Genomic DNA, 27642 nt, shown 5'->3' on the forward strand with positions numbered 1-27642 from the left:
TAGAATAACTTCTGAAGAGTTTGAGAACTGTAGGACGAATGCAAAGCCCTGATAAAGAGCTTGTACTGGGATCTCAAACTCCTTCAGCCTTCATAAAGTCACTGCCTTGTTTGCTCATCTGGACCTTCAGGGTCCCAACTCAAAACCCAAACTGTATCCCTCCACTTCCCTGCATCACACTAAAAAGCTGCATATGAAGATTATGCAGTGAGTAACTTTGTGGTGTCAGGATGTCTTTCTTACTTGGGGAAAGAGTGGTCTCTCGTCTCTTTTCTTTTTGAGGCACTCTGCCATTAATCTCTTCATGGCTTTTGGACAGTTACTCCGTACCTTACTGAGATCTGGAGATAGGTATCCTCGTCCCACCATAAAAATTATCTGAAGGGAAATAAGCAAATCATACATTCTTATTAATAAATGCAAATTTATATGCAATGAAAATGTAACCAACTCTATATTTATGGCATTTGTACTGTCCTATATGTACATTAAACTCTGATAAGCTAAAATAGAAAACAGTGCTAATGTCTGGCCTCCTAACCCATCACAAGCTGTTGTAGCCCCAGCCCCATGGCAAACCCTGCTAATGAATTAATCCCCGGTCTTGTACCACTCCTCTAGTGGTACCTACGACAGTGTCCAGAGACATGCAGATGAGACGGTACTTCTTACTTCCTTCATAAAAGATTGCTCAGTACCATTTGTTGCTGGGCACCATGGCTGGTAAGTACTTTGTGCATGTGTAGCAGGGAACAAAACAGTTAAGCACTTTATAGCTGTCAGCTGTCAGCTGCAGTCAAGCACTTCTGTCCTAGCAAGCCCCTTGAGCCATTTAGCTACACCATCAGAAGCAGAGCATCCTCTAGAAGGACGGAAGGCAGGCTAGATGAAGGTGAAAAGGCTGATCTTCATTAGAGTTCCTCTCACTTTTTCAACTTTTAAATTTTTGGCTCTTTTGAGGGTGGGCAGAGCTAGGTTAAGAATACTGTGTCTGGCTGGGAGTGGTGGCGCACGCCTTTAATCCCAGCACTTGGGAGGCAGAGGCAGGCGGATTTCTGAGTTTGAGGCCAGCCTGGTCTACAGAGTGAGTTCCAGAACAGCCAGAGCTACACAGAGAAACCCTGTCTCGAAACAAACAAACAAACAAAAACAAAAAAACAAAAAAAAAAATTAAAATAAAAATATATATTGTGTCTGAGGGAAGAGGGGGCCCAAGAGAGAGGATTTTGAGAGGGGCAGATTAGAGGCTAGCATGAAAAGGGTAGAGCTCCATTGTAGACAGGGCTGATGGATTTTAGAAATGGTCATATCTGAAAGGTATTTCCTGTTTGATGCCAGAATTTCATTTATTAACCCGTAGAAAAGCTTTACTTCAAAGTGTCTCTGTGATACAAGTTCAACAAGTCTGGAGCAACAGCAGACATGTAAGGAAGAGAGTAGGAACATGTAAGAACACCGAGAGGACGAAGCCTGCCATCCAGATGCACGGGACAGCCTTCAGATGGCTTCTATTCCTAGAAAAGGTATGAAAGCTATAGCAAAAGAAAAAGGCTGGAAGCCTGAAAGCCTGGGGCCTTTGGACTACATAGATTATCTATTTTGGTATAGAAACAATTCTCTGAGGTCTAGGAATTGACCGTGCAGACAGAAATCCTGCGCTGCCCGAGATGACTTCCTGCTGCTCTCTGCAGCTGATCCAGAACCTGGAGAAAGCAAGGCCTAACTCAACTCTACCCTTCATCATGTATTCCTCTTTCTAGACTGCCGCGTCTTTACACGGGATGATGCTGTTCTCTACCAACAGCTGGAGTGATTATCTACTGCTTTACCTGTCATTAACATTTCTGAACGTGTCGCATCCACATCCTCTAATGACACATGCTGTGCTTGGAAAACAGGCCTGTGTCTATCAGATATGGACTTTTTCCTAATTGTTTTTTTGTTTTCCTTTTGTTTTGTTTTCTTTTCTCTTCTTTTCTTCCTTCCTTCCTTCCTTCCTTCCTTCCTTCCTTCCTTCCTTCCTTCCTTCCTTCCTTTCTTTCTCTATCTTTCTTTCTTTCTTTTTTTTTTAAATCTAGGGGCTAAAGAAATGGCTCATTAGTTAACAGCACTTGTTGCTCTTACAGAGGGTCTAAGTCCGACCCAGTATCCATATCCTGAGGCTCACAAACACCCATGACCCTGGCTCCAGGGAACAGAATGCTGTCTTCTAGCCCCTGTGGGAGTGTGCCTGCAGGTGTATACAGTAATATAATAAATCTTAAAACTAATTTGCCAGAGAACCACTTAGGTGTACGTGCCAAGAATTTTCCCTGTTGCACATAACCTCTATTTTACAAAAGGCCTTTACATTTTATCAATATGGACTCTAGTTCATATCATTCCAGGTTACAAAAATTATAGGACATCAAGAAGACGTTTCCAAAAATGAGTGTCTAAGTAGGTCCTAATGAAGTATAACAAACTCCGTTCAAAGTTTCTTGGTTTCCAATTCTTCAGTTAATTCTTTCAACAGTTAACTGAATTTCCAGTTGACTATTAGACTACCTTAAAAAAAAAGATTTATTTATTAATTTTATGTATGTGAGTTCACTGTAGCTGTACAGATTGTTGTGAGCCTTCATGTGGTTGTTGGGAATTGAATTTTTAGGACCTCTGCTCGCTTCGGTCAACTCCCTTGCTCAGTCCCTGTTTGCTCTGGCCCAAAAATTTATTTATTATTATACATAAGTACATTGTAGATGACTTCAGACACACCACAAGAGGGTGTCAGATCTCATTATGAGTGGTTGTGAGCCACCATGTGATTGCTGGGATTTGAACTCAGGACCTTCAAAAGAGCAGTCAGTGCTCTTACCTGCTGAGCCATCTTGCCAGCCCTAGAAAACTTTTAAATGACAAATTACAATATAATTTTTAGCATACCATAGAAATGAGTTCAAGTAACTGAGAGACATAGTATGTTGTAAAGGATTATTCTTGCACATAGAGAGAGCTGGCCTTTTCCTTTGGCTCCTAAGAGGCCCTCTTCTAAGCCCTCACCCAGGATGTTCTATGTGGTATCTATGAGCTACCATGTGGTTGCTGGAAATTGAACTCAGGACCTCTGGAAGAGCAGTGTTCTTAACCACTGAGCCATCTCTCTGGGCTGAGTATTTTCAAATCTTAACCAAGTTATACTGAAATTGACATTCTTTGCAATTAACATGTAAGAAAGCATTTTAGATCCCAACTTAAGAATGTGCACAGAGCCAGCCCGGCCTACAGAGTGAGTTCCAGGACAGCCAGGGCTACACAGAGAAACCCTGTCTGGAAAAACCAAAAAAAAAAAAAGAAAAAGAAAAAAAAAGTGCACAGAGGTATACATTTTTTCAAAAATTCTTTCAGAAGGGATGCGAGGGGAGAAAAGTGAAGATAATTCACAGTTTTATATGCCCTGCAAAGTTTAGCTGGTGCAAAGCATAAAGCAGGTGTTGGTTTCTCCTTTGTGGGAAGCTCAATGATTTAAAAGCAGCCATAAAGAAAAAAGGAAATTCCTGAATACAATGTGTGGATGGAGTCACAGGGCAAAGCGATGACAAAATCAGTCCCTTAGTTTGGAAATTTGAGACTATTTCTGCACATCCTCAGATCTTCTAGCATCTCCTGCTCTTTGGCTGCCTTAGAACTACCAGAGGATATGCATGCTGCCCATTTTCAGTACCATTCCTGGACTGCCGCTGCTCCCCTTCGGAACCCTTTGGTACTCCACAGTGCTTTGCTGATAGTAGATATCAATAACATTTTTTTTTTTTTGTTAAAATAGCTTGTGTAAAAAAAATGAGTGTGTTGGAGCACACAGGTAATCCCAGCACTCCGGAAGTAGAGGCAGGAGGGCTAGAAAGAAGTTCAAGGCCAGTCTAGGTTTATGTTATATGTGATGCTAATTTTTTTTTTTTTTTTTGGTTTTTCGAGACAGGGTTTCTCTGTGTAGCCCTGGCTGTCCTGGAACTCACTTTGTAGACCAGGCTGTCCTCGAACTCAGAAATCCACCTGCCTCTGCCTCCCGAGTACTGGGATTAAAGGCGGGCGCCACCACGCCCAGTTTTTTTTTTTAAGACTGCTTTAAAAAAAAAAAAGATTTATTTATTTATTATATGTAAGTACACTGTAGCTATCTTCAGATACTCCAGAAGAGGGCATCAGATTTCGTCATGGATGGTTGTGAGCCACCATGTGGTTGCTGGGATTTGAACTCGGGACCTTCGGAAGAGCAGTCGGCGCTCTTAACCACTTGCCAGCCCCCCTTCTTTTTTTTTTTTTTAAAAAAAGCTTACTGGTAAGACATTGATATTTGTTATATTCTGTTTCTTGAGATTTTATTCATAGAACCAGCCATCACATCATTAGAGAGACCCTAAGAAGCCTGAGAAGTCTCACAAAAAGGCCCATGTAGAGAAAAGAACTGAGAGATCTATCCCTTGGCCCTAAGTAAGTCTCTAGTACCAACCTAGTAGATATATGAGTGAGTTCCTTGATAAGCAAACATTTTTAATATTAGTCAAGCTATTCTAGCTGATACAATATGGAATAGATATACATTCCCGAGATCAGCCCAAATTACAGATCTTTATTTTCTTTAATTAAAAGAATTTAATCTTTATTTTTATTTTTTCTGTGTGGGGTTTTCACCTATATGCGTGTGTGCTCTACCCTCAAGAGTCCAGAAAAGGGTCTCCTGGGAGTGCTGTTATAGACAGTTGTTGAGTTGTTATGTGAGTGCTAGGAACTGAACCAGGTTCAGTAGGAAGAACAAGTGCTCTTTCCCACCATGCCATCTCTCCAGCATCTCTTATTTGATTGCTCTTAGACAGGGTCTCAGTGTGTAGCCTTGGCTAACCTAAGACTTATGACACAGAGCAGGCTGCCCCCGAAAACAAAGAGATCCATCTGCTTCTACTTCCCTAGTGCGAGGATTAAAGAAAGAACTTGCCTTATTTTATTTTCTAAAATGTCTGTGTATATGTACGCCACATGAGGCAAGGGCTTCAAATGCCTTGGAACTGAAGTTACAAGCAATTGTGAATGACCTAGTGTGAGGAAAGGGTTTCTCTTTATATCCCTGGCTGTCCTGGAATTCCCTCTGTAGACTAGGCTTGAATGCACAGAGATCCTTCTGCCTCTGCCTCTGGCTCTGCCTCTGCCTCTGCCTCTTGAGTGCTGAGATTAAAGGCGTGTACCACCACTGCCTGGCTTAAAAAAAAACTTTTGAAATAATTTAGTAATTTTTCTCAGATTTCCAGCACTAAGGAAAACAAATGAGAAATACACATCCAGATACTTAGACACACACACACATCTCACACAGATACACAGACACACACACATCACACACATACAGATACACAGACACACACACACAGAGATATGAAGACACAGACACACACCAAAAACCTTAATCCCATACTCTTCCACAAAGTAACACAGAAGTGATTCTCTCTTGGAAAGTCAAGAGAAAGAGACTTGTTTTACTATATAATCTGATTTCTATTTTTTTTTTTTTGAGTCTATGTCTTTAAGTGAGGGGTATGCACATATGCACACTGGTGCATGTTCACGTGGAAGCCAGAGGCTGATACTGGGTATCTCCCTCACTTGATCTTCACCTTAGTTTTTTGAGCTAGGGTTTCTCATTGGACCTGAAACTCATGATTTTGACAGCCTAGCTGGCCAACGATTCCAGGGACCCGCTGTCTCTGTGTCTCTGGCTAGGATTCCAGCCATCTCTCAGCACGCAGAGATCTCTGCAGAAGTGCTGGCACTCTGACCTCAGCTGTTCATGCCTCCTTGGTACATGCTTTACTCACCAAGCCATCTGCCTAGCCCCTGTGACTTCCAGAAACAGAAACAGAAGTTCTTTAATCCAATCTCCTACTTTCATAATTGATTAAAACAAAAGCAAAACCCTGCCACTGTATCAATATTACCCAACCAGAGCCTTGCTTTGAGTTTACATGCAAAACATACACCCCGAACTATGGAAGGATGAGAGTACAGATGGATGGTATCTATCTACACTGCACAGTAAAAAAGCAGTTGTCCTACCTTTCCATGTAAAAGAAGAAAATTAATGGATTCTAAAACAGAAGTCTAATCTGAGAGCATAGTTCCTCTGAAGAACAATTTGAAGAATGTAGAGTACACAGAGCAATCAAGTAGAATGAGTGGAAAAACTAATATTTTTTTCTCTCTTCCTCCTCCTCCTCCACTAAACATGTAACTCGCGTTAGACTAGAAAACTCTAAGAACTTCGACTATAGTAACAAGAAAAATGAAATGATGAAGGTCTCATTCTTCTGCTGATCATTCACTTCTCTCAGAGAGAGCCTTTCTGTTACTTTCATTTATTGTATTTTCAGGGAAGGTAAATGACGTCCAATGCCAATAAGCAGCTGAACTCAGCACCCCGGGAGGCATCAGCACTACACCAGAAGCCTATCCCACAGAGTCACAGTCTGCTCTAGAATCTCCATTTAAAATTTATTTCATTTTTATTTTAAATTAAATTGTGAACGTGCATCTGTGTGGAGATATGAGTATGTGTATGCAGTTACCTATGAAGGCCAGAAAGGGTCTCAGATCCCCTTGAGTGGGTTGTGAGCCACCCATGGTGGGTTCTGGGAACTGAACTCAGGTCTCTTCAAGAGCAGTACACTCAAATGCTTAGCCATGGCTTCAGCCCCTAGCATCTCCATTTCAAAGCAGTCTTTTATGTGATTATGATGCAAACCACAGCATATAGCATAAATACTCTTTAATCACTGTTTACATGGTAACTATCTTTTAATGACGTTTAATTGTTATTACTCTCTTCTTTACATATACACCCACACACTTTTAAAAAAATGTTGAGGCATCATTTGAATTTTAGTAAAGACAATTCATTCACTTTCTGGCATTGGTAAACAGGAATTGATGGCACAAACTACAACTCCCAGGAGTCTAGACACGAAGGGAAGAAGATCCAGATCTAAAGCCCTGCCTAGATCACAGAATACTGGTCTGTTAAAAGGTGAAGAGAGAGTGGGAGAAGGGAAGGAAATAAAGAAAGAGACGTCTAAGAGAATTTAGTGTGAAAACACAGATGAACAAAGCTCTGTGAAGTGTTATTGGTATCTTTTGGAAGGAAGAACAGAGAGTAAGAACCTAAGAAAGGGAGAGGTAAAAATGTACCCTTCTGGTAGAATTTTCACTGTAGACAAGCCACAACATTATATAGCAGCCATTTCATACTTTCTTACCCAGTTTTGTTGTGTGGGCATGCGCACACTCATGTGTGTGCGTGTGTGTATACATGTGAGTGTCCTGGCCTGGACGAATGTGGAAGGCAGAAGTGGGCATCAGGGTGTCTTCTTCAATCACTCCTCTACCTCACTGTTATTTGTAATCTGCCACGTATATCTCCACCAGGCTGCAACTTTGGGCTTCTCCTTGTCTCCCCCCCAGCACTGAGGTTATAAACATGGCCACAGCTGGCTTTCTCTGTGTACTCAGGGTCTTAACCCAGGGCCTCATGCTCATACAGCAAACACTTCCAGTGAACCACCTTCCAGTCCCTCATGCTGTTTTTTTTGTTGTTTTAAACTTCTTAATAGTTCTGGAAGAATGTGACATAAATATGTTCATAGCTGAGTCCTTACTCTGACAATACAACCTGTGATACAATCAAATGACAACTATACCTGTGATCACAGCAAAGTTAATTTTTTTTCTGTTTTTAAAAAGGCAGGTTTAGCCTGGAACTCTACACCAGCCTGACCTCAAACTCAGAGAAATATGTATGCCTCTGCCACCTGAGTGCTGGTATTAAAGCAATACACACCACAGCAGGCACCAGAGTTCATTCTTTTAGTTCTGCTTCAGCCAAGAAACAGGTTATACTCCATTGATATACTTCTGATTTCTAGTTACAAAATTGGGGATGTTATTCCACTATAACATTTATGATCAACATTTCAAACAAAAGCTTACTACTGTCAAAAGAATACAAACACTTTCTAACGCTGGTCTGAGAGCTCAGGAGCTCTATCATGTATAGTCACCTCTATCTCCACCCTCCCTTCCTCTAGAGAACCAGAGCCTTGGGAGAACTACTGAGATAGCTCCCAGAGACGGTGTTTACCTGATCCCTGTTGTTGATGTTTGAATAAGGTAGCTGGCCGGTCATCAGTTCGTACAGAACAATCCCAAACGCATACACGTCTGACTGAAAGCTATACGGGTTTTTATCTTGCATTCTGATTACTTCTGGTGCCTGTAAAAATATAAGAAAAAAATCTAGTTTAATTTCAGCTGAATAAAGACTGAAATAAAAACATTCATTCACAGAGTAACACCTTACTTACAGAAATCATCTACTAATGGTCAAAGATATAAATCCAACTAGGATAAAGGGGAAACCCCGTTTTATATATTCTGAAAGAGTTGAGATTTCATGATGCATTATTAAGGTTTTATAATTTTATCAGTAACCCTCTTTCTGAACAAACATCTACACTGGCATGTGGCCATTTCTCAAGAATGAATCTCTACTTCTTAGTCTTAATTGGCAAAGAAATACTAGACTTGCACTTATAAAAATCTTGGAAGTAGGTACAAGGAATAAGTTTTGTCACTGGTAAAAAAGATTTTCCTCAACTCAGGGAATGTTAATAGTGGTAGAATTTAGAGGCTGAAAAATTCAAGTATCCTTCCAAGTTACACCATAAATGTTTAGTATTAAAAAATGCTTTATTAACAAAGGTAAGATATAACAGGTTGACTCATTAAATTTTTAGTTGCTGCTTCTAGGGCAAACAAAGATCAAATCATATCTACCAAATTTTCACATAATTTAGTCACTCTGCTGTACAACTCGGTTTCTTATTTATATGAAGTACAAAGAATGACTGGTGAAGAACTAGGGTTTATTCCTTTGCTTTGCGTCTCTTACACTGTGTTGTTAGGAAGGAATTGAAGAAGTGGCAAAGGGTATTAGTGAAACTTGGCAAATTTAGCAGGAAGACCACGTTCTTGTTCTTGGCAAGGAAGTATCTCTCCTGAGGAATAACAGGACTCAACTAGATCTGCAAGTCAGAACTGCCTGTGGAGCCGACTCAGTGCTGACTATACTCCAGTCTGATACAGAACATCTGAGTCTACAAGTGGGACCCATATATTCTATGCAGAGCTCTACACATGATTCTGCTGTCTGCCCAAAGTTAAGAAACACTGATGGAAGACCTGTGGGAAATCCGAAGAGATGAAAAGGACAGCAGTGGAGGAGGAAAATGTCTTCTCCACTTGTTTTTCTTATGAATTTTGTTGGCAGGTGTTATTTTAGTGATATGCTATAAAACAAACCACTCACAACCATGATAAGATAAACAAGTAATTTTTTTGGAGGGGATAGAATTTAGATCAGTTGAAGAACTGTCTTTTAAAATTTAGTTTGCTTTCACTGCTGATAGATGGCTAGACAGTTGCATGCCATCTACTTAAATGTGTGCCAGATGATCAATTTGTTAATTTATTAAAATTGTCACATAAATGTATTTCTCTTTTAAGATATAAATGAAAGTAGAAAAGACTACTGTAAATAATTCAGAGAGCCACATAAACTGGTTTATGACCAAATTATCTTTTCAAGTTATGAATATTCCACACTCTCAAAGACTTGACAGGGTTTCACTATGTAGCTCTGGCTGTCTTGGAACTCACAGAGGTCCACCTGCCTCTAGGACTAAAGGCATGTGCTACCCCAACCAGTCTATTTATTTTAATTTTTATGTGTATGATGTTCTGTCTGTGCACTAGGGAGGCCAGAAGAAGGCTTCAGATTCCTTGGAACTGGAGTTTACAGACACTTGGGAGTTGTCACTGGGTGCTGAGAACTAAAAGCAAGTCTTTTGAAACATCAGCCAGAGAATTCTTAACAACAGAGCAATCTCTTACAGCTCCCCATATTGTTTTCTGAAGGCAGTTATCAACCTGAAAGATTTGTTCAACAATTAAGTGCATTATAGGCTGGCTATTTTTGTTCTCTTAAAAAACCTTCAGCATGACTGAATAAAAGATTAACTCATTGACCCAGGGTATCAACAAAACATGATCAGAAGGGAATAATACTCTACTGACTATATAAACTATGACTTTTGAAAAAGAACAAACCTAGAGACTGAACCTAGACCAACTTCTGTACTGTTGTTAAAGCATGTGAATGATCTGCCTTACATTTTTGTCTCTATAATTTCAGAACCAAAAAAGGTCATCTCCCTGGGACACACTACGATCTTTGTTAGAATTATGTGCCTAAAAGGTTCCTGAAAGCCAGATTACAACCAAGTAGTCTCTTCTAACTAATTAAAACAGTTAAATGTATAATGAAAGGATTTAAAAAGGAAACTTAGCTAACTATAATGTAGAATCTAAGAAAGGGTCTCGTCATCCTTTGGTCTGACCTAACATTTCAGATGAAGGGACTCAAGGAAGCCCAGGAAACTTTGAAGTTAATGGCCAGAGGGCAGTTCTCCCTCCCACCTCTGAAAGGCAGCTTCTTCTCTCCTCCCACTTTGCCACTTGCGCCAACTTCATCCCTGATCCCAGAAATCATAATCTATCCTTACTATTTGGAGAATCTGCTTTTTGGAGACTGCTACATATCTTTCTGGGTATTTAGACAAATATGGGCTTGAAAGCCCTTCTAACTTTTCTGTTTCTAGTAGGGTAACCCAACTGTACAAAGATGTTTAAAACACCTGTATTGGGCTGGTGAGATGGCTCAGTGATTAAGAGCACCGAATGCTCTTCCAAAGGTCCTGAGTTCAAATCCCAGCAACCACATGGTGGCTCACAACCATCCGTAACGAAATTTGATGCACTCTTCTGGAGTGTCTGAAGACAGACTACAGTGTACTTAACTTATAATAAATAAATAAAGTTAGATAAATAAATATTAAAAAAAAACCCCACCTGTATTTGGCTCAGAGCTGATATTTCAAAACTCATTGGACTCAGGATTGTTTTTATTCAAATATAATTGAAGATCATACAGTGTTTGTCTATATGGACTACCTCTGTGAATATTTAAGATATCAAAACTCAACTGACTATTATTTACTAATTCATTTAAATATTAAGCAAGCAGAGAATACCTACTCTTAATACAAAGTTCAGTAACAACAGAGCCACAACTCTCTCTCCTCTGTTTTAACTGCAATAGGCTTGGAATCTTGTATTTGTTTTTCCATTCAACCAGCTGCAGTGTGTCGTTCTGACTGAAGGACAGGAAGAAAACTGCTTTCATAAAGGAAAGACCTAGGGACCCTCTGAAAGGTCACATGAAACCACTGTGGGTTCACAGCAGGATTCCTAGAAATAACTCTTCAACAGTCTGCTGCAGAGACTGTGTTCTCATCTTTTCAACTTTCTTCTACAAAGCAGAAAGGAGACAGATCTGTGCAGAGAGCACAGGATGACTAAAAATATCCTCCTTTTCTTTTGTCTTTCCTCTTCCAATTGGCCCATAATTATGAAGTTCTTTCTAGTGTGAGGAAGGTCTATTTCCAATTTTGGCTCAAATAAAAGTGTGAGCGAGTCTTTCTGTTATGAATAGCATATTCTCATTCTCTCTCTCTCTCTGAATAAGTTTGCAAAACTTAAAAAAAAAAAGAGCAAGATACACAGACCATTTGAACATAAATTTTTGGTTTTTTTTTTGTTTTTAGACAGGGTGTCACCTAACTCTGGCTGTTCTTGTCACAGAGTTATACCTGCTTCTACCTTCTTTTTTTTTTTTTCTTTCCATTTTTTATTAGGTATTTAGCTCATTTACATTTCTGCTTCTACCTTCTGAGTGTTGGGACTAAAGGTGTGCACTACTAAGCCCAGCAAAGTATTTTAAAATAATTTTTAATAACACTCAAACAATTTATGATATATATTGTTTAAATATACTGAAACTGGTTTTGCAATAAGTTTTTTTAAAGAGAAGAAAAAAGACCATTTACACAAAAAATAAGAGACAAAGTCTCACTTTGTAGCTCTGGCTGTTCTGGAACTATATAGACAGGCTGGCTTCAAACTAATAGAGGTCTATCCAGTTGTTCAGCTTTCTAAGTGCTGGGATTAAAGGCATGTGCAATTATGCCTGGCTTACAATGTTATTCCTGTGAGTAGTGGGAACTGTGAAAGTACTGTAGTTAAGCCCTTCAGTGTATTTCTCGTAAGCAGTCACTAGTTTAGGACTGAAGAATGTGACCAACTGAGATACCTCCTCAATTCTTACCATCCACAAAATAGATCCAGACAACTGTTCAAACTGATGGGACCCACTCCACCGAGATTTCACTGTGGCTAGACCAAAGTCACCTATTTTTACCGTGAGGTCTTCATGAAGAAATATATCTGAGGTGCAGTAAGTAAAGGAAAAAAAAAAAAACAGATTGCATTTTCCTATTAGAGAAAGCATTTTGAAGATTTCAGGTAAAAGAATTACTTTCCATAACTCTATAGTACTATATTTTCTTTTTAAAATACAGAGATTCGTATGTCCTCTGAAAGTCAACAAATATGTTTTGAGCAAGACCTTTGTTCTATTTAGCTTACACGACCTACTTTTAAGCTGTCCCAGGCCTGAAGTATGTGAGCATAAGGTTAAGATACTTCCAAGCCTATGGGGGACCTGGGGACGTTCTAATTTGATTTGGCCCAGATACACTTTAACTCTGCTGGGAAAGCGGCCCAGGCTCTTTATGAGAATACAGTGATGTCAGAAAGGAGCTCCGTGGACTGAGACACAAAAAGAAAAATCGTTTCTTCATGTCTGTTAAATAATTTTCTTAGGTTTCAAATCTCATCTACTACTAAGCCAGTTAGATGAGCTAAAGCAGTTGCCACAAAAATACTCACTTTATAGGGCACATAGGATCTAAGCAAGCAAGACAGCAAGCCCTACTATGATAAAGACCCGTGACAGGCTTTCCTACAGCGCCCAGCCATGCAGAAACCCCATCAGGCTGAATCCTACTCTATTATACTCTCATGCAAATTGGTTCATTTTCTTTATAGCATATGAAACGTAGCACAAAACTAGTTTTACATAACAGGAAGAGAAAATGTAGAGGAAAGAGTCAGGGTGGTTCAGACTTCGCAGACCAATTTCAGGAAGGATACTATTACTCTTGAGGTCTCTGTGGATGATTGACTTGGCGTGTAAGTAACTGAAAAACAAAACATCATTTAACCTGAGTAGGACTGAGTAGGACTCCGGCCTCAAAATCTACAGAACATAATTAGTAGTGTACAGACATATTTAGAATAATGAAACAACTGAAATTGATATGTTGTGATAAACCATTCACATATTAATTGACAGTAATTTTAGGATTATATAAACATATCACTATTATATACAGCCCAAATTCTGTTGTATAGAACTCTGCTTTATCTTTTACTAGTTACAAATACAAACCTTTCACTCAGTCAAGTCTGTTTATTCATGTTCTTGAAATACACCTTGATATTTGATCCTACCTCTTTCAAGATTCCTCTCCCAGCCGCCCGTCCCCAAATCAGCGTCCCTTCTATTTTCCACCTATTCATACTCTAAAACGAACAAACATTCTTTTCTCACAAGGAACCTAATACAAAGTAATCATTCCCTATTCAATTCTGGAGTAATCAATGCAACAGTTGGATCCTTGTCTGCTTTGTTTTTCATGTGCCATGCTTGCTTTCCATTTAGAATACAAACTCCCTTAGACTATGAAAGTCAAAGCATGATATATTCTTAAAACTTAGTACTAGTAAGGAAGAATTTTTCTTATAACAACATATTACTATTAAGATGACGATGATGGCTTTTTTGAGATATGGTCTCACTAGGTAGCACTGGATGTCCTGGAACTCACTGCATAGACCAGGCTGGCAGTGAACTCACAGAGATCTGCCTGCCTCTGTCTCCTAAGTGTGGGACTAACTGGATGTACCAGCATGATCTGCCAACATTATATTATTGTCAACGACAAGTCAGTTATCCTAAATTATCCTAAAAACTACTTTAGTTTTAGACTTAATTTCTACTTATTTCCAATGCATGGAACACTGCCTAGCAGGTGTGAAGTATTCAATACATAGCTGCCAAGTCAACTACAATAGGTGCAAGGACTTCGGAAATCTAACAGTGACCACCTTGAATTCTGACTTAAAATCAGAATATAAAAGCAAAGTCATATCATGAGCACTATTAAAGCTGAGAATTATAAATAGTTCAGACTGTTCACACCTTCCTATCTTTATAAAACATCCTCATTCTTCCAGCCAGACAGCAAGATCTGCAACTATTTTGAACAAAAATGTCATTTTAAATTACTGTATCCACAGTAAACCCCTTTCATCCCTTATTGTCACTTCCTGCTATTTCCTTCACAGCACTGATTATGATCTAAAGATCTTGTCATCACTCTGAGCGCTGTGCTTCCACTCCATCATTAACGGCAAGAGAAAATCAGAGGTCACTTATAGGTCTCATCTACTTTAAACCTTTTAAAGAATTATTTCTTACTTGTGTGTATGGATATGTTTCTGTCTACCAGCCACACACGCGCAGATGCCTGTGAAGGCCAAAGGAGGGTGCTGGAGGAAACTGATTCCCCGGAACTACAGTTATAGGTAGTTATGAGCTGCCTGCCCAATGTGGGTTCTGGGAACTGAACCCGGGTCCTCGGGAGGAGCAGCGAAGCAGAAATCTGATTGAAAGAAACGCAGCGAGAACAAAGTAGGTAAAATCTAACTGAAGGGTCAAAGAGAGAAAATTTAGGGTCAGGAACTTGGTAGATATTGATCAAGACACATCTAATTCCTAACTAGTGACATACTGGTTAGTAAAAGCTAGGGCAAACCTAGCAGAACTCAAAGTTACAACAGCTGCTTCGAGTTGATTGTGCATGGTGAAAGGAGAGAGCCATCTACCCACAGTTCTCCTGGGACTGCAACACAGCCATCGAGTATACACACCTACCAAAAATGAACACATGTGCTAAAAATTTAAAAGGTGTTCCTTCATTCTTGCAATAAAATAAACCTTTAGACTTAGGTAACTGCTGAGAATGTAAAGAGATGCTTATTTGTGCTCTGCCCCCTGATTATGAGACCACATGATAGCTGCATGTGTAGTATGAATATCCACTTAGTGGTTGGAATATGGGTGGTCTTAGGTTTTAGTAGTTACGTGTAAGCCTTTCTTGTTGATTCCTGCTGTTATTTCTTTTGGATATTTAGGCAGAGTTAGATGTGCTAACATGCTAAGTTTAACATTAGAATAAATTATCAGTTTCCCCAAATCTTACCAGTCAGGTAAAAGAGTCCTGACTGATCGTTATCCTTGCTGAGACTTGTGCATGGCAGGTTAAAAAATGGGCATTCTGATGGGGATGTGTTGCTAGCTCCCATCATAGTTTGAATGTGCCATTTCCTGATGTGTAGCTGCGACATGTCTGCATGTGCTTACTGGCCTTGCATATGACACCTTTGAGAACGTGTTTTGAACCCATACTTTTTTTTATCCTTTTTTCTGTGATGAGATCTTACTATAATGCAGACATGGCACTAGAACTCTTGATCCACTTTCTCTGGTCTCTGGAGGGCAGGAATTACAAGTGCTACAACATCTAATTTCTGTGACTTATTGAGTGGTATGTTATTATTATTGTTATTTGTATATAGGTGTTTTGCCTGCATGCATGCCTGCACATCACATGTATGCCTGGTGTCTGAGGAGTCCAGATGAGGGTTTCAGATACACTGGACTAGAGTTCAGATGGTTGTGGGTGTTTGGAATTAAACTTGGGTCCTCTGGAAGAGCATCTGGTGTTCTTAAATTTTGTATCATCTCCCTAGACCCTATGTTTTATTATTGACTCTTACAGTCTTACCTTGAAGACTTTGTCAGCTATGTTTTCAAACGTCTTCTCCAAGACTGTACTTTGTCCTTTCATTTTCTTTTGTGCATCTATCTGTGCTTGTGATCCTGGGGTCTGAACCCAGTACTCACACAGGCTAGGTAGTACACATCCCCAGACATATTTTTATTTTCTTAATAGTGTCTTTGGAGGAAAACTAATGTTGAATTTTGATGTATTTCAAAATTTCTTTTCTTTCTTTCCCTTACCTTTTGTGTTCTAATAAATCAACGCCTATCTTTATACTACAAGGATTTTTTTCTTTGCTATTTAAAATAATAGATTTTTGTTTTTAATCCACTTCAAATGTTTGTTTTGTGCTATCTAACAGTTAATGACTTAGTTTTTCTATATGAATATCAAGCTATTATAGCAACATTTGTTGAAGAACTGTCTTCATGAATTACATTAGCACCTTGCTTAAAGAAAATCAAATGAAGAAATTATGTAACTTAGAGCTATATCTAAGCTGCATCTTTTCTTCCACAATGATTTATATGTGTATAGTTATACAAGTACCACACTCTCTTGATTATTACGGTCTTATAGTAAAATTTGAAATCTCCAACTTTGTTATTTTTTTCTTCAAAATTGTCTATTTTCTTTTCCCCACCTTTTAAAATTCCTTCCTGAGACAGGGAATCTGGTAGCCCAGGCTGGCCTTGAACTCTTGATCCTCCTAACTTTACATCTGAAGGAATGTGATTCTAGGTATGTATGTACTACCACAACTGGCTTCAAGTGTCAGGGACTATAAATAGCCACTGTACTTCCATATAAATAATCAGATTAATATGCCAATTTCTAACCTTATATCTGTTCACACTGTGACGGGCATTATGCTGCAGGTGGAGAGCAACTTGGGAAGAGTAGAGAACTTAGTGATACTGAGTCTTCTAATACACCACTATGATAATTTTGTATCCCTTCCATTCCCTAGAGAGGGTAGTGAATGCCCCTTTAGAAAATACTCAAGTCACTTCTAAAAAATAGAAAGCTGGTCTCAACAAAATAAATGGATATGTATATATAGAATTTTATAATATTGGTGGGAAAGCAAAAAGTGTACTATTCTTTCATTTTTGTAATCCGTATCAAACACCCACAAACTGAAACATAACCAGAGACATACTACTTATAGAAAAAAAGGTAAAATGGAGGAAAAGATGGTCTTTTTCAACAAATGCTGCTAGAACAGCTGGATATCCACATAGGGAAAAAGAAAAGAGCCTCAACCGCGACCTCAGACACAAGTCATCAAAAGACCTAAATAAATGTAAAAGCAAAAATGGTCCATTGTTATAAGGAAACGGAGAATTACCATTACCTTTGTACATGTGAGATACTTTGATATTTTCAGACTAATTTTATATAATCTGGTTGCATAATCTGGTGTGTTTCTTGGTGAGGCAGGTGAAGAGCAATAGTCCTATGCACGCAGAGAGGAAAACTGAAGAGTGCACGTGATGAGCAGATGCGTAGGAAGAAGCATGGTTGTGAGCACACAGACCTGGGTTACACTCCATCTGTGGTACTCACCTTAGGGACATTTGCCATCTAACTTGCCACTACTCATCTGTAGCACGGAGATGATGTGTATTTTGATGTATTCTTAAAAATTACTTTATATGTTTAATGAAAAAACAGTATGTGCTAACCAAAATGTTCTGGTTTTAGTCTTGGAGATAAAGCAAGATACTTAGCACTGTAGTGAAGAAGACAGAAAACAGACAAATCAGTAAGAAATACAGTGTAGTGCATACTGTTACCTGTGCCAGGTGTGTGGGAGCCTGGGTAGAGGACAGGGAAGGATGGGCTGTGATTTTAGGCTAACGAGGCCTTTTCATAGGCTATTTTGAGTAAAGACTGTGAGGTGGTAGACAGTGTATACTGTTAAGGGGCGAGACTATGAAGAAAGGGTAGAGCCCTGTGGCAGATGTATGACTCCCAAATACACAGATCAGCAAGTTGATATAGAGTCGACTGGAGGGCAAGCACAGACAATCTGAGCAGGAACAAGCGTTGGGGGAGGGGAACAGAGAGTAGGTGTGGTGAGGGAGGGTGAGATCCCATTAGGCAATCAGTGGACATGTTGAGCAGTTTGATAGGAGTCCTAAGTACAAATAAAATGAAGTAGCTGGAGGTTGGTACAGAACTGATTTTAAAGTGATTTTTCCCACACCATGAAACTGACTGAGGTCACACAGGAATGACAGCCAGCTGAGACACAGATACTAATAAGACAATCAGAAGAATATGCTTTGATGCACATTTCTTTAGCCTTTATACATTGGTGAATAATTTGTAGATCATGTTAAAATGTAGATTAAATTCAGAAGATCTAAGGTAGTGTCTGAAATTCAGTATTTCTGAGGGTTCCCAGCTAGATGCTATTCAGACCTGAGTTTGACTAACAAGAGATTAAGAACACGATTAAGCAGAGGACAGAGGGCATCCCCACAAGGAGCTGGACTATCTGCCCCCCATGCTTCTGATGGATCAATAAACTGAGGACCGAGAACTTAACCACTGGATTTGGCAGCATGGAAGTCTAAGAAACTCTCTCTTTTTCTTTTTAAAAAAAGAAGAGGTTTGGGGGTCTCAGGACAGGTATAGCAGTGTCTAGGAGAGAATGAAGTAAATGAAGTGTGAACTACAGGCATGAGATGCATCAAGGGCAGGGGTTGCTGAAAGCATTGCATTATCTGGAGAAGTAAAACAGTCCAAGGCAGCCAGGCGTGGTGGCACACACCTTTAATCCCAGCACTTGGGAGGCAGAGGCAGGCGGATTTCTGAGGCCAGCCTGGTCTACAGTGTGAGTTCCAGGACAGCCAGAGCTACACAGAGAAACCCTGTCTCAGAAAAAAAAAGAAAAGAAAAACAAAACAAAACAAAACCAAAAAAAAAAAAAAAAACAGTCCAAGGCTCAAAGGGGCATATTATATGACCTTGTATATACATTGACTTTCTGAATATTGAGAATAATTGAGGAAGCACATATAAAATATAAAGAAAAATGATACATTGCAAGTGCATATATATAGCAATATATGTAATTGCTAATAAATAAATACCATATTGAAATACCACAAAAATATTTGGTATTTTAAAAAAAAATAAGGAGGCACTGAGTAAACGGTGTGCAGCAGAGCTGTGATCAGAATATAATACTAACTAACCAGTGATGGTGTGCAAAGAGTAAAAGGAAGGCAAAGCCTGACTCTATAGTTACAAATAGAAACAAACCCATTATGTACAGCATTAACATACACAATTATGAAGGATACAAAACACACCTTAAGTCATCAAATACAGTTATCTGGATGGTAAGTTACTGGCATGTATTTGTGTTTACATTTTTTCAAATGATTTTCTATTACTTTGTAGTAAGTGATAATTAAGACACAGCATCCCAAAAGATAGAGTACAATTACTCCTATTCCTACCCTAACAAATGCCGTTAAGAGTTTTACACGTTAGCTTTCGCAGTTTTTAAAGTTTATACTAAGTCTCTATTTTCCTTGCTGGAGACAACCACTAGTAAACCCGGTGATTCCCGTTCCCATATTCACATATACAACACTTTTATAAAACAAATACGGGTCAGGGGTGTTGTATTGCATGCCTTTAAGCCCAGCACTAATAGGGCAGAGACAGGCTTAATTAATATTAAACCAAATAGCATGCTGTTGTTTTGAGGCAAGTGACCATAAATTCCAAGCTGGTTTGGACTCAGTTTCCCGTCTCCAGCTCCCAAGTGATAGGGGTTATAGACTATATGTGCAACCAGCAAAACAGAATTTTGTATAATAGTTTTTTGCAAAAGACAACTCAAATGAATTCTAACAAACTATATGATTCTTTGTGAATTTTAAATCAACATTTTAAGTTTAAAATAATTGAAAAGGACATACTTTCCAATATGCTACAAGTATCAACATTTAAACAAGGTTTTGATATTCAATGGTAGTAACTTTTAGATAGAACACTGCTTTGGCTGGCCTGGAACATGCTGTGTAGACTAGATGATCCTCTTACCTGTCTCCTAAGTATCGAGGTCATAGGCATGTGCTATCATGCTTACGAACACATTTTTTAGAAACCACTTTGTTTAATGAAAAAGTCTTTGCTCTTGGTGAGAGTGGCAACCTCTTCTTTCACTCGATCAGTTCCTCCCAGTGCCCCCCACCTTGGTGTGTTTTGACCTTTCATTTCTATCGGACTTCTCTAATGTTTGATGTCCAGCTTACTGTTTCTGAACTATACAGTGACACAGACAGGAATATGAGTAATTTGTACTCTATCCCTGCACTCTTTTCCTCCTGGTCTGGTAAGATTCTCTAGTGAAGACTCCTAAGACTGTCTTGTAGGAAGAGTCAGGCTTGGCTGCTAGCCTCTGACCATGGAAAGGCGACTAGGGTAGGATGTATTTCAGTGGCACATATTTGCTATAGGGTCAGCCCTAGATCTAATCCCTCACACGGCCCTCGCACCCCAGGAAGCTGGGAGATGGGCAGCACAGCTGAACATTATCTGAGAAGTAGAGTTGCCGAATCTCACTGGTTTAGAAAGATGTCCCAATTCTAGACAGCAGAGTTCCCCAGCCAGAGATACTCATTTCCCACTCTCCAGAGAACTTCCAGTTTTTCTGCCAGTTGCTCAGAGACACTTGCTAGGAAAGATTAACAGAATAGCTTCCCCCATCATAGGAACTGCCAATTTCTGAAGCTAATCTCTGCACAGACTCTTGAAAGTTGTGCTGTAAACATGATGATTTTAATTTTTCCATTGGCAACTAATAATTTAGTTTTTTGGTTTTCACTACACTCTATCGCCAGCTTTCCACCTGCTTTCCAACTTTCAAAATGTTGCTACTATCTTCTTTTTTTTCATCCTGATTCGTTTGGTCTTTATAAAAATATTCCTTTATTGTAGTTTTAATGGGGTTGAAAGACAGAGGGAAAAAAATTTGTCACTTTAATCCCAAACCTACTTGGTCGTTTCAATACAGAGTTTTCAACTGTCAAAGACTTTAGAAATTAGAATATATTGGTATAAAACAGATGCAAATTACCATCTCAACTGGAAGAAACAACAACAAAATAATGGGAAAAGCATTATGCTATCCTTCATGAGTTTCAAATGGATAATAAAAAGTAAACTCTCTTAGAGGGCTTAAAATGTAATAGTGCTTTCTCAGCTACGGCAGATAAGAGTGTTTTGGAGTTGGCTATAAAAGTACATTGGCGGGCTGGTGAGATGGCTCAGTGGGTTAGAGCACCCGACTGCTCTTCTGAAGGTCCAGAGTTCAAATCCCAGCAACCACATGGTGGCTCACAACCATCCGTAACGAGATCTGACTCCCTCTTCTGGAGTGTCTGAAGACAGCTACAATGTACTTACATATAATAAATAGATAAATCTTAAAAAAAAAAAAGTACATTGGCAATCTCAAACTATCAAGTGATAGGAAAGTATCACCCATTTCTTGATAACTCTGGAGTTACTCATTTTCATAGGTCCTTCCCTATGGTCACACCCTGTTTAAACTAACCCTGTCACTCCACTACCTTGTCTTCTCAAAATCATTATAAATACTAGTTTTAATTGCTTGTTCATATCAAAAGCTCTTTTCTGTCATTCCCTCTCTTTAAAAATTTTTTAAAAACATTTCTGAATTTTGATACAAGCAGAGTTTGAATTTTTCTTTCTGGACAGTAAACAATACACAGTTTTGTATAGTCATACATGTATGTCTTGTCTTGCCTGTCTGTCTTGTCTGCTTGCCTTCCCTGCTTTACTTTATTTTACTGATGGATATTGAATATCCATCATAGCCCAGGGCCTAGTCTAGGCAATAGCCACAATTCAATGAACAAAACAAAGCCCCTGCTCTTACCCAGTCTGTATCTAGCAGGGGCAACAGAAAAATTTAAAAGCCTGTTAGAATTAGCATAAAGAAAGGGATAAAGTGAGCTGGGGACATGATAGTTACATACAGTGATCAGAGAGACAATCTTAAATAAAAGTTTTTGTGGTACGAGTATTCCAAAGAAAAGAGGGCAGATATAGAGGTGCTGAGGGGAGAGTGGCCAGCCTTTTGCAGAAGTGCTACAGGTCAGTGGGGAAAAAAAACGAATAAGCTTTGATTCTTTTTGTTGACAGTTTCTGCCAGAGATTTTTCATCTCAAGATTTTAATACACTCTTTTAGATTTGAGTACATTAAAATTCTAGCTTTGTTGAAAGGCTGAGACTGTTCTGTTCGTAGATAAGTTAAGGATGTTACTAAGTAAGATACTTCGCCGTGTGTGTGTGTGTGTGTGTGTGTGTGTGTGTGTGTGTGTGTGTGTGTGTGTGTGGTGGTGGTGTTGGTTTGAATAAGAATGTCCCCAGAGGCTCATATACTCAGAATGCTAATAGGGAGTGGCACTATTTAAAAGGATTAGAAGAATTAGGAGGTGTGGCCTTTTAGAAGTGTATCACCTGGGGTGAACTTTGAGGTGTCAAAAGCGCATACCAGGCCCAGGCTGTTTTTCTGCCTACAGATCAGGGTGTAGTAAATAGCTATTTCTCCAGTGCTAAGCCTGCTGCCAGTGCCCTGCCATGCTAATGCACTAAGCCTCTGGAACCGGAGGCGAGCCCCCAATGAAAGCTTTCTTTGACAAGAGTTGCTGGTTATGACATCTCTTCACAGCAACTGACCAGTGACTACAGTGATAAATCATTTGGTTTAACAAAGGCTTGGGAGTTATTGCCTAGTTTTGAAGGAAGGAAGGTGATACGTTTATTTACTTCCTGTAACTCATCTTGCGGCAAGAGTTGTGAGGGCATGTATTCACTTTTATCTTTTTGTTCCAGTTTGATAATGCAAAGGTAGCATAAGAGGATTTATGACAAAAAAAAGTTTTTAAGACAACTTTGTTAAAAGTGTGACCTAAAATTTACACTAAAATGTTATTTACACTGCTGCTTTACCAGTAAAAGGGAAGTCAAAATATCTACTTTATAACTTTTTATTCATTTATTTATTATTTTATTTTGTTTTTTGAGACAGGGTTTCTCTGTGTAGCCCTAGCTGTCCTGTAACTTACTTTGTAGACCAGGCTGGCCTTGAACTCAAAAATCTGCCTGCCTCTGTTTCCCGAGTGCTGGGATTACAGGCGTGTGCCACCACTGCCCAGCTTACTTTATAACATTTTAAAGATTAAATAACATAATAATTCATTAATAAAGAAGAATTAAGACATTCTTTTATACTATTCATAGAACTTTCAAATTTATATTTTATTGTGCTTATCTTTATTTATTTATGAAACAGTCTATTTATTTAGTTCTAAAACTCACAGAGATCCTTCTGCCTCTGCCTCTTGCATACTGAGATTAAAGGCATGCATCACTAAGCCTGGTTTCAGCTAAGTACTTTAAAATGTGCATCTTCCTTTAGCTTTGTGCTGGGGACTGACCGTGGGTTTGTGAGTGGTGTTTAAGTGATTTGCTACTAAATACCACATGCAGCCCTAAATGTTACCTTTTAACTGCTCAATTACACTTAAAGGGTTTTATGCAAGTTTTTTCTAAGCCAATTCTTTTTTTTTGTCTTTGTTTTTGCATTTTTGAGACAAGGTCTATTTATGTAGTCCTGGCTGATCTAGAACTCAGAGATCGGCCTGCCTCCTGAGTGCTGGGATTAAAGGTGTACACCACCACACCTACCCCTGGTTCATTTTAATCAGTATAAATCATAAAATAACGTATCTTTTGAATTACAAAGTAAAATTCAGTAGATATACCTGTTACAACTTGAAGTTCTCAACAAGGATCAAAATATAGACATTCATTTAAAATAATAGTCACATATTTCCTATTAACTTTAATGGCTTTTTTTTTTTTTTTTAGTGGTAGTGGGTTTTTTTTTTCTTTTTTTTTGAGGGCTCCTGCTTTTCTGTACTTCCACTGTTTATATAAATCACTTAGTGCTAATCATCATTTGCAATTATAAACTTCTCATCAAATACCTTACTTCTTCCTTATATATGTTAAAGGCTGAACTAGAGAAATAGCAATTTTGATTATGTAAGTGTTATCTAGTAGTTAGTACCTCTGCAACCCATAAGAGGTTATCATCAGGACCTTTAGTGTATCCTTAAGTGGGTTTCAAAAGCCATATATGAAGATTTAACAGCACTGAACTTACTCCATGCCCTGTGCAGTCTGCCGAGCAATATCTATAAGTTTGATCATCTCAAATTTGGTCTCAATGATGTGGAGATGGTGATATAAGCTGGAGCCCTCACACCACTGTGTAACAATTGCCAGTTGTGGCTTTGTAGAATAGCCCATGAAAAGGAGGATATTCACATGTCGAGTTTTCCTGCCAAAAAGAAACGTGACAATGAGTAACAATTCTTTAAAGAGAGTCAAATCAATACGGTGCTCAAGGAAAAAGTACCAGAAACACAGCAAGGTTGAGCTCTAATTACTGAGTTTAACCTCCAGCTCCACTCAGAAATACAGAAACATATCGAATGAGGAAGCTAGGAGCTGAGGTTGCTTTCATTTGTTTAAGTTGTTCCAAATTTATTAGGAGGTTTTCTATGTGGACGTAAACCCATTTTCCTCTAACCACCACAGCTAGCTTCCTCGTTCTGTTCTTTACAATAGCAGAGTAACTGTGTACCTTCTTGAATACAAGACACTTCTCTGGATTAAAACCTCAGTTTGGTTGAACACTCCCCTCACATAAGATTTTAACCACAGAATCTTTCCTAAGTTTTCTTATCATGGATTTACTCTCTCTCATTTGTCAATGTTCCTCATGTCCTAGGGCCTAGGACTAAATACAATTTTAAACGTGTTTTGATACATTTAGGACATTTAGAGTATTACTTTCCTAAAAGGAACTACTATTAGACACAATCAGACATTTCTTATTTCCATTAATTCAGTTTTCTAGATGCAGGAGCAAACGGTGGACAACAATGGGAACGTGAAGTCTAAGCAGCCACACTTTGTTTCTTTAGGTCACTGCACTGGAAAGCTGTGGCCACTCGCTCACCTGAGCACTCCTACTTCATTTTTGAAGGCCTGTAGCTGTTGAGGTGTGGGTGCTGTCACATTCAACATTTTCACTGCCACATCACCTGAAAGAAAATTGTTACCCAAGATTTCAAATTGTGAAATGTGAAATATTTATTCTTGGGTTTTTTGCTAATTGTCAGTTTTAAATTCATATCCCTATTAAACTGTAAATAAATTATATTTAACTACCTAGTAATAAACTACTTTTCTTCTTTTTAACACATACTATGGGGCACGCACATCCTTCAATCCCACACAAAGCAACTAACAATGATATTCCTATACTATTGTTTGAAAATATATGCTAAAATATAGTGAACTTCCTCACCCTGGGAATACACTTAGGTAACTAAGTACTTGGAGAGTTCTCCTAATGAGTTACCGATGTTGACTAAAATGTTACCTGGTCAGTGAGTGCTCGAACCATGGACAACAAAACAGGTCCAGTGCAACTTGGCTTAAAGTAAAAACCTGCCAATTTTTTTTCCAAACGTTATGGCTTACTTATGTGGACTGGAAAAATTATTAAAATTATAATCGTAGTTTAAATACTTCTAGTGTTTTATACACTTTTGTTGGGTATATAAACTGGTATAATTACTTAGCAGCACCGATGGGAGTATATATAAAATTGCAAGTATGCATATGGTGTAGTTTTAAAATTCTCTCCTAGGCATATAGCCAGTAAAAAATACACATATGTTCTTTAAAAGACATATCCTAAAAATATACACAGCAACATCATTCAGAATTGCACCAAAGTGGGAAGTACCCAAATGCTTATTATCCAATAGATGGAAGGAATCACATTTCACTCACACAATGGAATGCTATTCAGGGGACAAATAAAACACAAACATACCCAACAACATTGATGGACCATAAAATATTTGAGAGAAAGATTACACAATATATTCTATTGTGGTTAGGATGTTTGTTGTCTTTGCAGGGTGAGTGAATGAAGAAGGCATGTGGAGACCTTCTAGAAGGCTAATAATATTACATTTATTAATCACAAATGTATTTATTCACTTGGTGAGCTTCAATTACCTAAACACTTGTAGACATTTTAATACATTTAAACATAATCACTATAAATCTTGATTTTTCTTAACTACCAAAGTTCTATAGTATTCATTTTATTGGATACTACCTAACAGTGCTTATTACTTAAATGTTTTAGGAAAACATAAATGTTCCATAGGAGATGGTGAGATGGCTTAGTTAAGAGAACTGGCTGCTCTTCCAGGTCTTGATTTCAATTCACAGCAAACACATGATGGAACACAACCATCTATAATGGGATCTGATGCTATCTTTTGTCATGTAGGTGTACATGCAAATAGAGCACTCATAATCATGAGTAAATCATTAAAAAAAATTCTCCTAACTATGGCACTCAGAATTAAAACTTATATATACCATACATATATATGTGTGTATATATATTTATGCATATATACATGCTTATATATGCATACAGTATAAAACTTATGAATGTATACGAAATAATAAACTTGAGAGATTCAGATAGCATTTTTATACTGTTAAATGCATTTTATATAGATCTTTATATAAAGGCATTATACATGCTGTTTCAAACAAATCAATATATTAAAACCTTTCCATATCAATGTAACTATTATATAATTTTGATTCTTATATAACAATATATGGATGTGTCAATGTGCTAACTGAATCTTCTACTAGTGAGTACTCACATTATTTTCATTTTCTATTATTATTATACCGCTAGTGAGTATACTTCCCCAACCATCAACCTATTCATTGCTGTTCAATTACGTGCTTAGGCTCAGTGTACCTATCGCCAACTTTTCATATTTCTACAAAATAAACAGGATTATAATCACAATCTTCACATGATCAATTAAAAAAAAAATCTATGTTCAAAGAAAGTCATGACGTCTGTCTTCTGAGTTTGTAATTCTTAGAAAACTAGTGAGGCTGAACACTTTTTATGTTAACTTTTGATTTATAATACCCATAAAATCATCAAAAGGAATACTTCTAAAAGAAAAACGAACTTCCTTTGGGACTGATAGCTAGAAGACCTTCATCTTTATGAATCATTAATATAAAGTATAACAGCAATCTTAGTTACTCTGAAGCCAGTTTTTATGGTCCACCATTTTTGTTAGAAACCTTTGGAGGACTCCTGCATTTGATGAAAACAGTTTAATGGTGTAAACAGTGAATATTTTTACTTCATATTTGTTTTTGAGACAATCTCTTGTTACTTAAGTTGACCTTGAACTTTCTCCATAGCTAAGGATGTCCTTGAATTCCTAATCCTCACGCTTATACCTCCTAAGTGTGGGGAATATCGGAGTGTATGTCATCATGACTGTTGTTCCTTCCCAAGACAGATCTGTGTAGCCCTGTCTGTACTGTAACTTTCTCTGTGAACCAGGCTGGCCTTGAACTCAGATCTACTTGCCTCTGCCTCTTGAGTGCTGGGTTTAAGGATGTGTGCTATCACACCCAGCTTTGGCTGCTGCTTCTTCTTTTTAATAAACATTTCTTAATATATCCCACTTGTGCCAATGGCATCGTGTTATACATACC

At 38.3% G+C, this 27642-nt stretch overlaps 1 protein-coding gene and 1 long non-coding RNA gene across 16 annotated transcripts in view; one reads left to right on the plus strand and one right to left on the minus strand.

Moving 5' to 3' along the window:
- Braf (Braf transforming gene) overlaps positions 1 to 27642 on the minus strand; it is a 122428-nt gene that overhangs the window by 12187 nt on the left and 82599 nt on the right. For 12 of the 13 annotated variants that reach the window (XM_006505358.4, XM_006505355.4, XM_006505353.4 and 9 more), the window contains 6 exons: positions 25034 to 25118; positions 24173 to 24349; positions 13192 to 13238; positions 12305 to 12423; positions 8162 to 8293; positions 244 to 378 (listed from right to left, as the gene is read on the minus strand). In XM_006505358.4, the coding sequence (XP_006505421.1) occupies positions 244 to 378; positions 8162 to 8293; positions 12305 to 12423; positions 13192 to 13238; positions 24173 to 24349; positions 25034 to 25118 (695 nt within the window). Of the gene's footprint in view, positions 1 to 243; positions 379 to 8161; positions 8294 to 12304; positions 12424 to 13191; positions 13239 to 24172; positions 24350 to 25033; positions 25119 to 27642 lie in introns of those variants that run through there. The other variant, XM_011241140.3, reaches the window with a different exon arrangement.
- Gm34389 lies at positions 376 to 27606 on the plus strand. Of its 3 annotated transcripts, XR_003956286.1 has the most exons (3): positions 376 to 723; positions 1361 to 1523; positions 6399 to 9657. It is a non-coding gene; the product is annotated as a predicted gene, 34389 (long non-coding RNA). The 3 variants fall into 3 exon arrangements; XR_377572.3 differs by lacking the exon at positions 376 to 723 and having other exon boundaries at positions 1085 to 1523; XR_003956287.1 differs by lacking the exons at positions 376 to 723; positions 6399 to 9657 and adding an exon at positions 24999 to 27606 and having other exon boundaries at positions 1139 to 1523.

This window comes from Mus musculus, chromosome 6, assembly GCF_000001635.26.
Source record: "Mus musculus strain C57BL/6J chromosome 6, GRCm38.p6 C57BL/6J".
Taxonomy (NCBI): domain Eukaryota; kingdom Metazoa; phylum Chordata; class Mammalia; order Rodentia; family Muridae; genus Mus; species Mus musculus.